This window comes from Muscardinus avellanarius (assembly GCF_963383645.1).
Source record: "Muscardinus avellanarius genome assembly, chromosome: 7".
NCBI classification, from domain to species: Eukaryota; Metazoa; Chordata; class Mammalia; order Rodentia; family Gliridae; genus Muscardinus; species Muscardinus avellanarius.
In genome coordinates, this window is record NC_137793.1 from 83405471 (window position 1) to 83423426 (window position 17956).

At 46.8% G+C, this 17956-nt stretch overlaps 1 protein-coding gene across 1 annotated transcript; it reads left to right on the forward strand.

The window, feature by feature from the left end:
* Nucleotides 1-11225: 11225 nt before the first annotated feature.
* Nucleotides 11226-15033, forward strand: IL10 (interleukin 10; the record flags this gene model as incomplete). The annotated part of the gene is made up of 5 exons (XM_080698978.1): nucleotides 11226-11390; nucleotides 12200-12259; nucleotides 12545-12697; nucleotides 13704-13769; nucleotides 14941-15033. The coding sequence occupies 5 exons, from the start codon at nucleotides 11226-11228 to the stop codon at nucleotides 15031-15033; spliced, it is 537 nt and encodes a 178-aa protein (XP_080555104.1).
* Nucleotides 15034-17956: the final 2923 nt, after the last annotated feature.

The window sequence follows — 17956 nt, forward strand, 5'->3', positions numbered from 1 at the left end:
GTGACAGTGCAGTTACGATGGTTATAGTGTAAGCAATGGAACATCAGGCAACAGCACAGAGTATGAGCTATGTGCCAAGCACTATGATGAGCAACTCCTCTATTTTCTTCTTATAAAGAGGAGAGAACTATTATTACTATATATCTTACAAATTTGATAAGGTTTCCTTAAAGGGGTATATTTGGGGTGCTGCATTCCAATAGCAAAGATACAAGAAGGCCACCTTGCCCATGATAACCCCCAAGAATGTTCTATTATCCTTCCCCTTCCACCTTCCCAGGCCTGAGTCCCTGTCACCGCGGCTCCCTCACCTGCAGCCTCTTTGACCAGGTCCACGTTCATGCACTTCACTGCAGGTAGCTTCAGGCTTCTGCGCAGATGTTTGTAAGTCGTTCTTTTAGAACCCAGACAATATCTTCATAAAAAGCCCTTTTATAACCAGGTGTGGTGATGCACACTTGCAGTCTCAGTACTTGGGAGGCTGAAACAGGATGATCGCATGTTTGAAGACAGCTTCAACAACATAGTGATACTCTCAGCAACCCAGTAAGACCATGTTTAAAAAATAAAAAGGGCTGTGGATATAGCTCAGAAGTAGAATGCCTCTAGGCTCAATCCCTAATAACACACACACACACACACACACACACACACACACACACACACAATCCCTTTATAAATGCTAATTTGTTCCTACCCTATAATACAATTGGGTTATACTATAAATAGCCCCAACCTCACTCAGTTTGGGTTCTTGGGAGATGGGTTCTATATTTACAAAGGAGAGTTTCTTTGTCACTAGGTATAGGACCAGGCTTAGACAACATTTGAATAGACAAAGTTGTGTTGGGTCACCTCCCTCTCCCTGCAGCTCTCCTCTCTGCAGCTACTCTATGATATGTCTTCTCTAAGAGGCTTTAGGCCCTTCTTTGAAGCCCTGTCTTCTGGCCTGCTTACCCAAGTTCTCCCAGATGACCTATCCTCTCCACCCACCCCAGCTCACTATCCAGCCCTGAATATGATACTGCCTCTGGGGTCAGCACACCAAAAGGACTCCTGTGTCTTTCCCACCTCTGCCTATTACCCCCTGGTTCTCTAGAAGCTATTGGTCATTCACAAAGGATTTCTCAGCAGCAGGTATAAGGAAGAACCATTGGCTACCATAGAAAACCGGCTCTTCTAACTCGGGAGTGGCCAAGGTATTCTTTTGCACAATTTGTTTCTGTTCTGTAGGTCTTCATCCCATGTGGATCCATGAATCTGATGATTCAGGGCTGCACAATATGAGAGTTCACACCTGATGTTCCACTACTCTGTTTTCCATTCAAGACCTCCTGCTTTCTCTCCTTTTCCCTGTAGGAGATGATGGAGGAGTTGAAGGACTTTGAGGCCACAGAGCCTGTGGCTGCAAAGCCCCCAGGCTTTGAGCCTGTGCCCAAAATGACCTCATTGTGCTCTATCATGTGAATCCAGCAGCCCATGGTCACCTCCACTAGGAAAACTTATCATCCGGATTCCACACCACAAGCCAACCACCCCAAGAAGGTGCTTCCCCGACGCAGGCCTGCCTCACAGCAGACACCAAGATGCACTGCTGTTTTTGGCCATGGTGTGGGTCATTTCTCGAGAATGCGAAGGCCCTTCCGAACGAGATGTGAAACGCTCTCTAGGGCTTTCCAGTAATATTCTTTCCTCCCTGTCACAGTCAATGTGAGAAATTCACTTCCTGAAGGTGATCACCTCCCTCCCACCCTACCCTCAGCCCCAGCCTCGCTCTTGAGGAAAAGACAGCATCATGTCCTCCCGCCCGGCCCGGCAGAGGCCCCTCGGGTTTCCACTGCTCTCAGCATGCTTGACTCACAACGAAACTGCAACCTCAAAGCACCGGGGGCCAGGATGGTGAGAAGGAAATACAGGTGAACACACGCAAAAACTACCCGAGGAAAAGGTTTTGTTCCCCTGACAGAATGGGCACTTCCAGGGCTGAGCAGAAGGGGCCTGGTCTTATGGTAGTGCTGACTTGGGAGTTTCAGCAAAAAGGGAAAATGTGCATCAGAACCATTTATGCCAACCAACTCTTGCCAAGGGGAGTAGACAGGATGGGGAGGGGGCATCACAGAATTCTCCATTTGAAAATTCTCTTAGAAAAACAGCTCTGTTAAGCCTCCAACATACAGATGCAGAAAACAAGGCCTAGGGAAAAGAAGGAAGTTAGTTGTCCGGAGTCTTCTGGTAGGAGGACCAAGGATAGAAACTGGGTTGCAAATGCCTGAGCCAGGGCTCTTTCTACTATAGGATTTATTTCTCTGGAATCCTATTATGTCCTCAAAATATTGAGGTTGGAATCTGTTCCATTCCAAGTCTTCAGGTCCGTGAAGATGCATCCAACTCTAGCAGCTAAGAATGAGGACGTCAAACATCAGCACTGCAGCTCAGGTAGTAGCTGCTTGCTGTGTGTCAGGAGCTCTGTGAGCACTGGGTTTCCTCACTTTTGCATCCAGCCCTTCCCAACATGACAGTGCCCACTATCTTCTCCAACTGTGCATAAGTACTCCAGTTCAGGCAAGCTCAGTAATTCACCCAGTGATTTTTATGGAACACTTAAGACAGCAGTTCTCAAAGGGTTGTCTGAAGAACCCTGGGAGGTCTTCTTTTTTTTCAACCACAAAGCTATGGTTTTACTTCAAACATTCCAACAAAGACAATATATTGCCATAGACTAAGTGTAGAAGCAGAAGTGAGAATCCAGCATCTTCTATCAAACCAGAGAGTTAATGAGATTTGATAGGAAAAACACTGCCACTCTTCTCACCAAATACATTTTAACTTGGAAAACAGTTATATTTCATTAACATTATGTCATGTATGATCAGATGGGATGGGTTTATTATTGTTCCTGACTTCAAATTGATATCATAAGTGAATTTTTTTTGTGGTACTGGAGGTAGAACCCAGAGGCTTTCTACCTCCGGGCTATACTCCCAGACCAATTTTCTATTTCATTTGGAAACAGAAAATTTTAAGTTGCTGAGAGCCTCACTAAGTAGCTGAGGCTGGCTTCGAACCTGTGCGATCCTCCTGTCTCAGCCTCCCAAGCACAAGCATTACAAGGGTACGCACCACGCCTGGCTTATAAGTGGATTTTTTTTTAATTTCTCAGTTTTAGTTCCTAACATGGTCAATATTTATAAATAAAACCCATATAAGTAAAAAGCCTTTTGAAGGATTCTCAATAATTTTTTAAAGTGTAGGAGACCCTGAATCTCGACAGTATGCAAACAGCTGGCTGAGAGGACCTAGCAGGAAGCTGGGCGCAGCTGCACGGATGCTTGTCCTTTCCCTTCTTCCTCACGTGAGGACCTGGGACGAGCACATGTGAATGACTCAGTCACGAGCTCTCACACATAACGCAGAATCCATCCAAAGTATACCCAGTACACAGAGTGTGGCTGAGGACTGGAGTCAAGGTCAAAAGCAAGTGAAACAGGTCAGATTATAGTGGGCAAGATTAATTAGTTTCCAGGAAGAGCTGGTGCTTTGAGGGTAATGTAGTGAGAAGGCGAGGTAAATTGTGTGTGTGTGTGTGTGTGTGTGTGTGTGTGTGTGTGTGTGTAAATGAGGATTAGACCCAGAGGGGCATTCTACCTCTGAGATTTTGTTTTGTTCTGTTTTGAAACAGGGTCTCACAAGACTGCTGAAAGTCTCACTAAGCTGCTGAGGCTGATCTCAAACATGTGATCTTTCTGTCTCAGTCTCGCTAAGTACTGGGATTATAGGCATGCACCACAACATCCAGCTCAAACTGTGCATGTAATACCATTACTGTCAGGTATCTGGGACAAAAGTACAGGAAAAATACTTCTCCATCTGGCAATATTCCAAGGCTTGAATATTTCTCTAAGACAAAAGTCTCTAAGCAGCCTTCACCCCCAGCCCCAGGCCACAAGGTTGTGCACCCAATGAGTGCATACTAGAGCCATAATTGTTTGGTAGAAAAAAGCATTTTCGTGGACTTTCAACTTTTTTTTTTTTTTGCGGGTCTGGGGATGGAACCCAGGGGCATTCAACCCCTGAGCTATACCCCCTGCCCTATTTTTTATTCTTTATTTTGAAACCGGGTCTCACTGAATTGCAGAAGGCCTCACTAAGTAGCTGAGGCTGTCCGCGAACCACGATCCTCCAGTCTCAGCCTCCGAATGCCGGGATTACGAGCGTGCGCCACCGCGCCCGGCTGACTTTCAACTTTTCCTCACGACTGCAAAGCCACATGCTGCACACAACCTAAACAACTCGCCCAGTTGTTGGTGCGGGCCCCAAGAATTTAGTGACTTAATGCTTTCTAAATCAGGGAATTACATACTGATCTGAGAAAGAGAATTGGGTTCAGATTCCACCTTTGCTGCCAGCCCTGTCTAGGACCTGAGAAACCTGTTCTGTTCTCTGGGTCTCTGTTTGCCCCTATATAAAGTAAGAAATATGGATTAGGTCATGTCAAAGGCCTCCTACTTCTAGCATCCCATACATAGGACATTGTTACCATTCCACGACCATGAGACACTCAGTTAACATTTGCCTAAAAGAACACTGATTAGTAATCAGATCAATTTTTAAAAATGAAAAAATTATGATGAGAATAGGAATAGGTTTGTGAGGATAGCTAGCTCCCCAATGAATTCATTCTCTACTTGATATAAGATGAAAGACCCACAGACATATAGCCAGCCAATTCAAGCTACAAATTATTTAGGAAGCACAGCCTCAAGTCATTCAGTTAGCTGCAAAATACTTAGTGAGATTCTTGGAAATGCCCAGAACTGTGCTAAGTACTGAACAAGCAATGAGGGTGGAAAGACATGGGCTCTGCCCTCCTGGTGGTTATAATCTAACGAGGGAGACATGGAGACATCAAATGATCGCATAGCCACATGCACAATGACAAATGATATAAGTACTACAGAGAAAGGGAGCAAGGTATTCTGAGACAATACACCCAGAAGACCAGACTGAGGCTGAGAAATCAAGGAAAATCTCGTTTGAAGAAGTAGCATCTGAACTGAGAGCTACAGGGTAAATAGAAGGAGAGGGCAGAGAAGCAGAACAGCATGTGCAAAGACACTGATAGCACAAAGCATAGGTCACTTTTAAAAAGAAAGAAAGGTAAGTGGAAAGTTACAGCAGAAGTGGCAGGCAAGGCCAGAGAATAGAAAGAGTTCTAAACAGTATTAAGAAAGAAAACAAAAAATAATATGGGGCCTAGCCAGGTATGATGGCACATGTCAGCAATTCCAATACTTGGGAGGCTGAGACAAGAGGATCACAGCTTTGAGGCCAGCCTGAGCAACTTAGCAAGACTCTGTTCCAAAGTTAAAAGTTTTTTAAAGCCCTAAGGGTAGGGTTCAGAGGTAGAATGACCCAGTACCGAATCCCCAGTACCAAAGAGAGAGCCAGAGAGAATATGAATATATGGGTCCTGTTTTACCAAGAGGAAGTAAGTTGAAAGCCATTGAAGGGTTTAAGCAGGAGGAGAGTCATAATTAGATTGGTGTTTGGAAATTATTACTCTGATCCCAACATGGAGAACAGTTTAGAGAATGGGTATTAGAATAGCATTTAGGTGTTTATTCTTGAGTCTGGGAGAGACAAGATGGTTAGCTTGAGCCACACAGTTGTGGCTACTGATGATGAAGCTCAACAGAAGTAAATAGATTAGAGGTATGTTTGTGAAGAACAATTTGGAGGATCTGGTGATAGCCTCAATATGCAGTGGCAGGAAAAAGGGAGGAACAACCAGTTACTTCTCGTGCTGGGTGTTGGTTCTATCTACTGAGGGAGCACCGGGTGAAGGTGAGACCGCAAAGAGAAGAGAATGACTTTTGGCTCAGGTACAGGATTGAATGCATAAATTGAAAAATCAGTGCAAAATGAAGATAAGGGGCCCCTTGCCCAACAGTTATCAAGAATTTCAAGACAGGGAAAGTAAATCAGGGGCAAGGCCCTTCTAATCATGAAATCTTCTGTGACTACAAAAGCTGTATTTCCATGAAGCCATCTCTTCTGGCATGGGTCAGGTTTGAGGTGCCAGCTATGATGAGATTTGGGTAAACAAAAGGCCGTCAGAAAAACAATTTTATAGCTCAGAGAATCCATTATATCCCCCCCTCAGGTGCCTAGAGTTAACCTCAATGGCCATGGAGACAGAGCAGAAGCCGCTATGAACTCTTATTGGGTGGCCAATAATAACATCTAGTGTCCTGGTCTCTGATGAACCTGATTTCTTACATGAGAAATGACAGAACACAGTGTTTATCCCCTAAGGAAAATCCAAATTGCTTGATTTGGTGCCACTGTTACACAAAGGGGAATTCCACGTTGGCTGTCCAAAGATCAGCCCTTCCGCTGTGGTTTGCAGCATCTGCCAGACAAGATCCTCGGAAGGTCACTCAATCCACTTTGCTTGATATGGCCGAGGAGCTAGGCCCAGCTCAGCCTCCTCCTAAATTTCAGACCCCCCTAGACCTTTATTATGAAGTACCCCAGTCGCAAAAGTCAGAGAATATCCCACAGACCCCTGTCCCCTTGGCCCCAACCCAGCCACACTTGGTGTGGGTGATGCTGGGGGGGGGGGGGGGCAGGTCTATTGCAGCAAAACCATCCAAAAAGTCTCTGCCCGTGAAGCTGAGGAAGGTTATTCAAGGGAATTTCAAGCTAGTGAAATACTTTACACACTAGATTTCCTGCATAAGAAGAAATGAAACTCCCATTATCAGCCTTAGGAAAAAGAAATCATTATTAATGGCAAATAGGAGCCAAACTACTAAAAGATTCATTCTTCCTCAGGAGAGTTGTCCCCCTTATCCAAGGTGGAGACGATCCAACCTCCTCTTCCTGCACTGCAACCCACCTGTAACCTGTGCTGACCCTCCCGCTGGCTGGACCCGGACCCCAGCAAGCCTGAATTCCTTAGCATTCACTTTGTAACTCCAGCGCCACCCCATAGGATCCCCACTCTTGGGTCTGAACTGTAGAACTACATCACAGTTCAGGGACTATACCAAGATGACTGCCACTTTGCTGAGCATAAGGATGGATTTCTTCTAAGAGGTTGGGCCCTGTAGATAGGACCCTCCAAAATCAACTCATGTACATGTGAATGCACACACACACACACACACACACACACACACACACACACACACATCAATTCTTCTTTAACAAGAATTGTAAAACTTACTAAGTGGAGTGTCCCAAAAGGCTTTTAGGATTTTCTGAGCTGGCTCACCTTTAGACTTGGACTTTACCACCTCCCTTTTCTCTGATATCTTATGACAAAGGATGGGAGAACAAGAAGAACAAAAGCATACTTCCTGGGTGAATGTTTTTTGTTTTTGTTTTTGTTTTTGTTTGTAACTAGGGATTGAACCCAGGGATATTCTACCTCTGAGCTACACCCAATCCCTATTTTTATTTTATTTTTTATTTTGAAACAAGTTCTTACTAAATTGCTATAGGTCTCACTGAGTTGCTGAGACTAATCTAAAACCTGTGATGATCCTCCTGTCTCAGCTTCTCAAGTACTAAGCATGTGTTACCACATGCCATAGGTATGTGTTACCACACACAGCCCTGGGTGTTACATGAATGAGATACCAGCCTTGGATCTTGAATGAGATACCAGCCTTGCTGGTCTCTGGGCTTCTTATTGGGTAACTAAAAAAAAAAAAAAAATATATATATATATATATATATATATATATATATATATATATATATATATTAAAGCTTCTTTCTTTTTTAAACCATGCTTAGTAAGATTTTCATTTTTTTGCAGACAAATATAGAAATTAAGGGGTATTTTGGAGCAGGAACAAAAGAGATCTTTCCCCTCCCACAACCTTCCTTGGACTTCACAGTACGTCCCTACTGGAAATTTTATTTAACTTGAATTTAATCAGCATCTATTAGACACCTTCTAGCCACTTGGACTTGAGAGTGAACTGCTCTGGACCCACTTGCTGTCAAAGTCTGATACACATCAACTGCCCATTTTTCTTGAGGACAGGACCAAATGGCACCCAGGCTGACACTCTACTCACCCACGGGTGCCTGGGCTCTCACTTCCTGCCCTGCACAAGCTCTTCCCTTGTACTGAAATCCAAACTCAAATCTCCTAATATGCTATTTTGGCATTTATGTCCCCATTGTGGCTACAGGTTTGGGACTTTTCCCAGTGTGGCTTTTCAGATGAACAGCTGTCCTCACAGATTTGGGACCTAGGCATTATCTGTGTTCTCAGTGTTCTGTCAATGTAAGGGCACAGGGTTCTCACTTTTCTCAAATGTTCATATCTATCCCCTTGGTATCCAGACTAGGAGATATGTTTCAGGAAAGATAGTGCCTCCGTTGGCTAAAGACTTCCATGAAGGAAACTGCTTATGATTTTCTGGTCACTTAGAATCTGGAATTTTGAGATGAGTGTGGATAATTAATGGGGAAAGCGTCAAATCAATGGAGAAAGCCTCCACTACTCAGCAATTAACTTGGCTGCACATTTCAAAACAAATAAAGAAGTCAGATCCTAACTTTAGCCCAAAGATACAAGTGGCTTTTACACACCTTTCCCTTCTCCCTCAGTAGAGGGTTTAAATACATATATATCTCAAATTATCAGAAGAAAATGGAGCTGATGCTGCCTGTCTCTCTAAGCAGCTCTTTCCGGCCCTCTGAGTGTTTGTTGTACCCAGACTAGCCTCTTTGGTATTACCCCATATAGCCCTGGTCCAGGCTCAAGGGGTGCTCTGCTATGCCAATCCCACGTTTAGTTGGTACCTTCTATGGACCAGACTTGGTACACAAAAATTAATAAAATAATATCCTGCTTAGGGAGCTCACAGTTGGTTGGGCAAAACTAGGGTGTACAAATAGCCATGTAGGGCTATAGATACTGCAGCGTGATAAATACAGCGCACTGTGTGGATGAAAAGCAGGAGAGGATCCTTGCTGCCTGAATCAGAGAGAACCTTACAGCCTCACCTGGGATCCAGACGCCCTGGTCAGTAGGTCCTCAGTAATGTGTGTGCACCTGAAACATAGACCAGAAAACCCCAGAGTCGGGAGGGAAGGAGAAAGGTAAAAGGTGGGGGAACCCCAGCCCCCGATCCCCCATCTCTCTTTCTCTCTCTCTTCCCTTCCCTTCCCTTCCCTTCTCTTCTCTTCTCTCTCTCTCTCTCTCTCTCTCTCTCTCTCTCTCTCTCTCTCTCTCCCTCCCTCCCTCCCTCCCTCCCTCCCTCCCTCCCTCCCTCTCTCTCTCTCTCTCTCTCTCTCTCTCTCTCTCTCTCTCTCTCTCTCTCCCCCCTAGCTGTATAAATCTGGTAGAAGTGGCAATTATTGTGTTAGCTGCGTTCCAGTTTCTAGAATAGGCTTCTGCATTGACACTCCCCAGAGAAGAAAGAAAGGAAGAAAGGCCAGAATTCCCTGATCCTGATTTTGATCCATAGTCAGATAAGTCCACAGCTGGGCCAGGACCCTCTTACCCCTCCCTCCTGCTCACTCCAGAATGACTGGGCCAAGACTCTGTCCTCCTTACTGTGACAGTGACTTTTCCAATGGGACAGGCTCAGAACCCAGTGCCATCATAGATGTCCAGTGCTGATAGGAAAATGAGGACCTCACAGAAAACTTGGGATGTCCTCCACTTAGGTCCACTCATTATTTAGGCACAAAGCCTCCTGGCAGGCAAAGGGACAGGCACGGTTGCACCTTGGGTCAGATGGAAAACAGACCCAGGGAAGGCAGGTGATTTGCCCTAGGTACAGTGTGACCAAGCCAGGGCAGAGCCCAGGTCTCCTGGCTCCAGGTCAGCACTCTTCCCACAATCTGTCTAAACTGTGGTTGTGGGAGAAGCCCCTGTGAAGGGGAGAGCTCAAGACACAACCAAAGGAGCCCCTGAGAATTTCCAGGTTATCTACAGTAGTCCTAATGTTGCTCATGTTCTTCCTCAAAGAAAGGTAGAGGACCAGGCCTCATCTTAACCCACCTGGCTACCCTGCCCTGCACACACAAGCAGGCACACATGCAAACCCAAGACTGGACTACCAAGGTGTCTTAGAGAAGGGGGAGGAATCAGGGAAAGGAAAGACAAGGCCTTTCTGTCAAGCCCTTCTGGAATCCTGACTCATTTTCCTTATTATTTCTACTTCTGCCCAGCTCTCAAGCTTTAGCCATAGTAGTTTACAAGTAAAAGAAACCCTAAAGACTGTCTCACCCAGCCTGTCATTCTGCATACTGGGGACAGTAGTTAAGGGCACTTCCCTTCTCAGCACCCAAGTAACCTTGGGCAGGAGACAGAACATCTCTGAGCCTCAGTTTATTCACTACAAAACTAAGACAAGAAGGTTCATGGTGAGGACTACCTTCCAGGGTGTGCGGAGTGTTCTTTGTAACTTCCCCAAGGACCGGGTAGGACAGCTAAGGAGTTGGGAATTTGGACTTGAGAATCTAAATGAAGCCACGGCCAGAGGAGAACCTGGAGCTCATCCTTGACCCACCCGTCTGGAGGCAGCCCACCTTTGGAGGGGGTAGTCCTGGGACATAAAATGGAAAAACTGGAAGGGAGCATTGAGGATAGGTAGCTACCCTACATTTTGACTTTGAGATACTGAGGCCCAGAGAGTTAAGGTGACTTCCCCCATCAGCAAGAAGCCGTGGGTAATCAACCCAGGTTAAAAGGAGACCCGATTATTTCTCAATCCCAGAGTATTCTGGAATGGCCAATGTGTTCACGTCACTCTGACCTAGGAGCACGTAAACTGAACTCAGCTGCGGGGCTCTGCACACAGAACAGCTGCTCTCCCCAGGAAATCAACTTTTTTTTTCTATTGAGAAGCTGAACATTATTTTAAAGAGAGAGAGAGAGAGAGGTGGCTCATCCTAAAAATAGTGTAATGCAGAAGTTCGTCTTCAACCAGCCTTCAACCAGCTTATGATGCAAAACTAAAAAATTTAAGTTCAACGATTAAATCGGGAGGTCCAGAGTTGAGGGGGAGGAGCTTGAATGAGAGTGACAAAAAAAAATAGAAGACACTTTGCCAGGAAACCTGACTGTGGCTCATAAAACCAGCCTCGATGATATATAAGGGGGACACAGGAGAGAAGGTCTACAGAGCAGGGGCTTGCTCTTGCAAAACCGACCCACGAGGCCAACTTGCAAAAGAAGGAAGAGTTTCACCATGCTCAGCTCAGCGCTGCTGTGTTGCCTCGTCTTACTGTCTGGGTTGGGTTCCAGCCAAGGCAAGAACACCCATTCTGAGGATAGCTGCATCCACTTCCCCGCTGGCCTGCCCCACATGCTCCAAGAGCTCCGAGCTGCCTTCAACAGGGTGAAGATTTTCTTTGTGAGTAGAATGCCCTTCTATCCTTTCTTTCTTCCTGGGGCTGCCTGAACTAGGTGTTCTGCTGGAGAGAGAAGATCCCTCTTTCTTCTCCTTCATCCCTAGCATCCATTCCTCTCAAATTTAAATTCTCAAAAGAGTCCTAGATCCAGCTGTGCTCAGATGCTATTGCCAATGTGCAGGAAAAGCTGCCTAATAGGTAAATGCACTGTCTCTGCTTCTCTGCTATGCTCAGAAATTTTATCAAAGACTCCCCGGAGCCCAATACTTTAAAGATTTTGTTGGATATAAAGATGCTCCCCTTATGCGGTGGCAAGAAATCTTTAATTGCCTTCGCTTAGAGAATCTCCAGACTTTAAAAAAAAGACTGAGGTTTGAGGCAGTACCATACATGGAGGAGGTTGCATTAGGAGAAGTTTTCCTCTCCCAGAGAGTTCTCAGAGCTGAAGCTGGGTGTCCATAGTAGGCATAAAGAAAAGCAAAGAGCCGGACACAAGAAGGGGCCCCAGGACTGAAGCCCCGACAGAGGTGGCTCTGATGTGGTTCTGCAGAAAGAGCGGAGCTGAGTCAAGCCTCTGCCTTCCCCTCAAAACCAGCTGGACTCTTAAAGTAATTTGATCTGGAGCAGGAGGACCTGATTTATCCTTGGGTTCCAGCATCATTGAATCCTGTTTTCAAAAGTCTTCTTTTGAGTTTTGGGCTTGGGCTACATTGGTTACAAATCAAAATCTTTATCAATTAAAAGGCATCAGAAAGGTATGCATTTCGGATATTTCCCCAACCTCAAATTCATGCTCCTTTTGTTCTTGCAGCAAACAAAGGATCAGCTGGACAGCATGCTGTTAAGTGAGTCCTTGTTGGAGGACTTTAAGGTAAGAGCAGGCGAGTGGGTGCGCAAATGAGCCAGCCAGCAGTGTGACCGGGGAAAGGAGGCACTGCTTAGGGACTGCAGAGAGCCGATCCACTTCCCTTGCCTTGAAAAGGAGAAGTGGGAAGACTTTAGCTCAGCACTTTGCCAGCAGCCAGGGTATTACAAAGGGCTCAGTCCTGGGGGGAGGCAGCTGCTTAAGGAGGGTCCCAGGGCACAGCGTGTCCTCTTGAGCTGGTTGCGCCAGCCTTTCCTCCCGGTCACCCTCTGTCTTCGCTCCTCCCCTTAGGGTTACCTGGGGTGCCAAGCCTTGTCAGAGATGATCCAGTTTTACCTGGTGGAGGTGATGCCACAGGCAGAAAACCACAGCCCAGACATCAGAGAGAACGTGAACTCCTTGGGGGAGAAGCTGAAGACCCTCAGGCTGCGGCTGCGGCGCTGTGTGAGTAGCAGACCATTGCTTTCTTTCCCTTGCAGCTGTCCATGAAATACCATGTCCTACCACCCAGCAGTGCCACACACATCCAGAGACACACAGCAACGTAGACTGGCAGGGCTGATTGTGACTTTGGAGAGTCTCCTAGAGTCCGATCTCTTGCTCATTTCTCTCTGAGCAGGGGTGGGGGTGACTGGTAGGCATTTACATGTGAAGATTTGCACACAGCTTTCCTGTTATTTGTGAGTCATTTGTGGGTTATTAGCTACTCCCCTCTCTCTTCATGAAAGGGGCCCAGAGTTTAGTCAAGGCTCCCTCAGTTCTTTGATCCTAGGCCAGGAGGAATATCACTCTCCTCTTTTTCTCAACCATTGGAAAGAAAAGCTTTTAGTGGAGTACAACTGACTGACAGATTTTTCCCTGATGTTTTAGAGGAGCCAGGGCTTTCCGGGTTGTCCCCAAGCTAGTGTCTATGATCAACTCCTTCAGATAATTTATTTCTCCAGCCACAGTGCTGCCCTCACCACTGAGGGTTTGCTACGATCTCTCACTGACACTGGAAAATCAGTTGGTGTCGATTTGCAGGATGGATCTATGCAAAGGGCTTGGTCCCCATAGCTGTGTCTCCGTCCCTCCAACTCTTAGAAATGGTTCTCTTTGATGGCTGAGATTATAAGGGAGGAAAGAAGGAAGACAAAGGCGATTCTAAGCGAGGCAAGAAAAGGACAGTGGGCACTGTGGGATCCTGGGAGAGGAAACCCAAGACCCGGATTCTCGTGCAAGCTTTGCAAATGCCTGAGCAGCACACAGAGGCAGACATTGCCTCCCCTGGTTGTTTCTTCTCTGTCCCATGGGTAGTGGGTGAGAATGAGGCAGGACTCGGCTCTCCCTGGGAGCTACGAGGAGAGGCATTCACAATGAATCTCACCCCTTCTTCATGCTACCAACTTGTCACCCCTAGTGCCATGGATCCGAAGCCAGCATCCTTAATGCTTTCTCTTTACTTTCGCAGCATCAATTTCTTCCCTGTGAAAATAAGAGCAAGGTGGTGGCACAAGTGAAGGATGCTTTCAGTAAGGTGAGCCTGCAGGGTTGCAGGGACGGTTGGCAGAACGTGAACTCTGCCCACTCCCCAAAGGACAGAGGGTGGCAGGTGCTTGTCAAGGAGTGTGGGAACCTGAGAGATGGCGTGACCCCCTCAGCCAATGAGGAGCTGCCGCCTGGGTTCTATTTGTTTTCTGTGAAGTGTCTGGGGGAGTTTCTAAATGACTACTCCCCACTTTGCAGGCTGTAGCCTGGCCGGGCCGGCCAGCCTCTTAACACAGTGAGCTGGGCGGTGGGGAGAGTACAAAGGAAACAGAAAGTCGCTTGTTGGGAATCCAGGCTGAAGCCACACGTGCAGGAAGCTGCCACATGCGTGTGCACATGCAGGCGACACACCTGTGGGTTCAGCCCGGCTTCCCCCAAACTCAGAACGAGCAGGAAGCAGGACTCACATTCATCTAGAATTGGCTCGGGTTCACTTTCCATCGGTGCCTGAGAATATCAACTCCTAAACCAAAAGGGGTTTCACTCTTCCAGCTGCCTGGGAACCTCGTAAGCCCTATTTCCCAGTAGCCACATGGTCTCTGTCCTTTTCATGAGCTGGGGACAGTCACTAGCCAGGGCTCCAACCTCAGGGGGCACGATGCCCTGACAGCCAAAGTCAGCAGGGCAGGGCTGCCCCAAGCCCTTAGCGAGGACCACAAGCATAAAAAGGCTCCTTTCTCTCCTTTCATTGTCTTGCTGTGTGTGTGTGTTTGTGTACCCACATTTTTATTGGTGTATTGTCGTCTCACATCAGTTCAGAGGGATAGTGATGTGTGTGCACACAGTACTCGGCGAGCTTCCCCCTGGGTCCCTCCATCGTCTTGCTTTCTCACTACTTCCTCTAATATCTTTTCATCAAATTCTGCATAAGCATCATGTGAACATGAGATCTTTAGAAACGTTGAATGCGTTCAGAGCAAATGCTGCTCTTGCCGCCTGCTGGCCATACTTAGGCCTGCGGGGAGGTGAAAGTCAAGGCCCAGCCCTTTCCCAAAGCAGCTGGGCACAGCCTCTGGTTCCCAGGGTAGTTCTTCACCTCCCAAAGTGAGGGAGGAGGAGCAGCTTCTGCCTCTGCATCCAGGGCCATGACCCTCTGAGTAGAGGGGCTCCCTTAGTCCTCCAATAGATGTTAACTAAGCATTTCTTATCTCTCTGCCCAGCTTCAGGAGAGGGGTGTCTACAAAGCCATGAGTGAGTTTGACATCTTTATCAACTATATAGAAGCCTACACAACAATGAAGATGAAAAACTAAAACATCCAGGATGGTGACTCTACTGGACTCTAAGACATAAATTGAAGATCTCCAAAATATAATCCAGGATTCTAGGCTAAGCCAAACCAGCTCCTTCAACGACTCTGTTGTACCTCTCGCCTAGAATATTTATTACCTCTGATACCTCAGTTCCCATTCCTATTTATTTCCTAAGAATCTCTGTGAACTTTCGAGAAAGAAGCCTATTATTGTAATGTTTTAATATTTATTATTTTCACCCATGTTTAAGCTGTTTCTACAGGGTGACATACTCTGTGGTATTTGAGTGTGTTAAGAGAAATTTTAAGTTATATCAGGGGGGAAGATGTTCCTATTTGAGTGTGTTAAGGGAAATTATATCAGGGGAAGATGTTCCTTTGGGGAGTCAACTGAAGCTTCCATTCCAAGCCTGTTCCACACTTTCTAGCTGAGCTATTTTCTGTGACCTCTAATTTCTTTTGTCCCTGGAATTCTCCTAGAATATCACAAAGACTCCTACCATTTCAGGAATATAATCCAGGGAGCCCCTTTGATGGTTTACCTCCCAGTAATTCAGAGGGATTTCCTGACCTCATTCTCCAGGGATTTCATTCTTGAAAGCTGTGGTCAGCTTGGTATTTATAACACCTTACAGTTGGTTCTAATAGAACTCAGTTTAGAAGTAATTCAATTCCTCTGGGAATGTGATATTGTTTGTCTGTCTTCATAGCAGATTTTAACTTTGAACAAATAAATGAATCTGATTCAAATCATGTTATGGTGTCATCTGCCTCTTGTCTGACTCGAATGGATCCCTCAAAGCTTTCAGGAGAGAAAAAAGGGGCAGGGGAGTAGGGATGAATGAATTCTGCATTCCAGAAAAAGGAAGTCACTAACCTTTCCAGAAGAGTGAGAAGAGAAAGATTATCAGGAGAAAAACCTATTCTCACTTTCAAAGCCAACAGTCAGGCCACCAGATCTTCCCATAACTAGATCCTGTAAGATGTATCTGTAACTCAAGGATCATGCTAACTTTCACTGCTAAGAAAGGCGATTCTATATACAACAAGATCCGAATCATAGGCAAGAGTAGCATTTCAGTGTGGGGTTTTTTTTGCTTCTTTTAAGCTCCACAGGTGCATATAAACTGGTCTGGGTTCTCTTGAGGATTAAGAAAAAACGCCAATGTGGCTCCTGGCACTAGGACATTGGTTGCAAGACACAGAGTTGGTTATTATTGGTAGTCACAACTAAAAACTCCTACCAGTATTCTCCGAGTTGGATCAGCAGCAACAGGGCTGGACCCAATAGGGAGTAACATATAGAGAACTTGGCCCACTTGGTTGGATATCTAAGGACTGTAGCAGCCAGCCTTTCTGTCCCCTCCCTGAGCCACCACACAAACGTGAAAATGGCTTCGGACTGCGGTCTTTGGTGGGGTGTGTCGCGGGGAGGCAGAGTGGCTGGGGAAGCCCTACTCAAAGCCCTGTGACTCGAAGGAGACAGGGGAAAGAATGGGCTCCCTCTGCCCAGGCGGCCCTGCTAGGGAGCTGGGGGTGGGGGGAACTGACTGTCTGTGGTCACTTTTTCAGTAAGACCTGACTCACTTCGGTTAAAGTAACCATAGGAAGGAAGTGGGAAGCATCAAAGCTGAAATTCTGAGATGAAAGGTTAGGTTAAGAATGGAGGCTGGCAGGAGGGGAGGGAGGGAGCCTCCCCAACCGGGACTCTAGAAGTCAGGAGTCCCAGCCTGGCAGGTTTAGGTGGTTAGAGCTCACTACCAGGCACTATGCAGGAACTTAAAGAAACTGGCACCTCGTTCAAAGGAGCAGACATCTGAAAGCTCATCTAGAAAAGCTACATGGCCAAAGTGAATAGCTACAATTTGCTAAGCATTTACTTGAGTTGCAGTACTAGATATAGATTTATCAGGTATACAATATGACATTACTATTGCCATTTTCTTTTTTATTTTATTTTATTATTTTTTTATCATACATCACTTTGAAATACAAGACTTGATAGGATATACAAGCACATATCATCCAATAAGCCCTCATCCAATCCCCATCCCATTCCCTCCCCCTCCCTCGATCCCAGGCTTAATTGGTGATTATCTTTGATATATTTGTTTACGCACCTCATGAGTTTTAAAGAGATTCCATCCTCCCCCATCCCCTCCCCTCTGATTGGTCACCTTAATTGCTTCTCAATAGGGCCCTTCCTACTACTCAACCTCCTCCTATTACCCCTTTCCTCCTAGTGCTTGCTAATTAGGGGAAGCATCTGGATTTTATTTTCTGTGCTATTTCTCTGTGCATGCCGCATTGCAAGTTCCAATCCCACTGTTGATGGCCCCAGTAGTGGCCTGGCCACCCGGAGGACTCTGATCCCGACCTCGCTGGCTCCAGCACTGGCCCTGCCTCATGGGAGGCCCCAATCCTGACCTCGCTGGCCTCCACACCAAACTAAACCCTCGGCTGGCTCCACTCCTGGCCTCAGACACCCCAGCACTGGCCTAGCCTCGCAACAGGCTCCGATCCCGGCCTCGCTGACCCTGGCATGGCCTAACCCCTCGGCAGGCTCCTATCCTGGTCTCACAAGTCCCAGCTTCGTCCTTGCCTCACGGCAGTTTCCGATCCCGGCCTCACTGGCCCTGGCACCAGTCTTACCCCTCAGCAGAGTCCAATCCCGGCCTCGGGGGTCCCAGCACTGGTCTTGCCTCATGGCAGGCTCTGCTCCTGACCTTGCTGGCCCCAGCACCGGCCTAAACCCTCGGCTGGCACCAATCCCTGCCTCGAAGGCCTCAGTAGAGGCCTTGCCTCATGTCAGGCTCCAATCCTGGCCTCATTGGCCGCAGCACTGACCTCACCCCTCGGCAGGCTCCGATCCCAGCCTCGGAGGCCTCAGCACCTGCCTTGCCTCACAGCAGGCTCCGATCCCA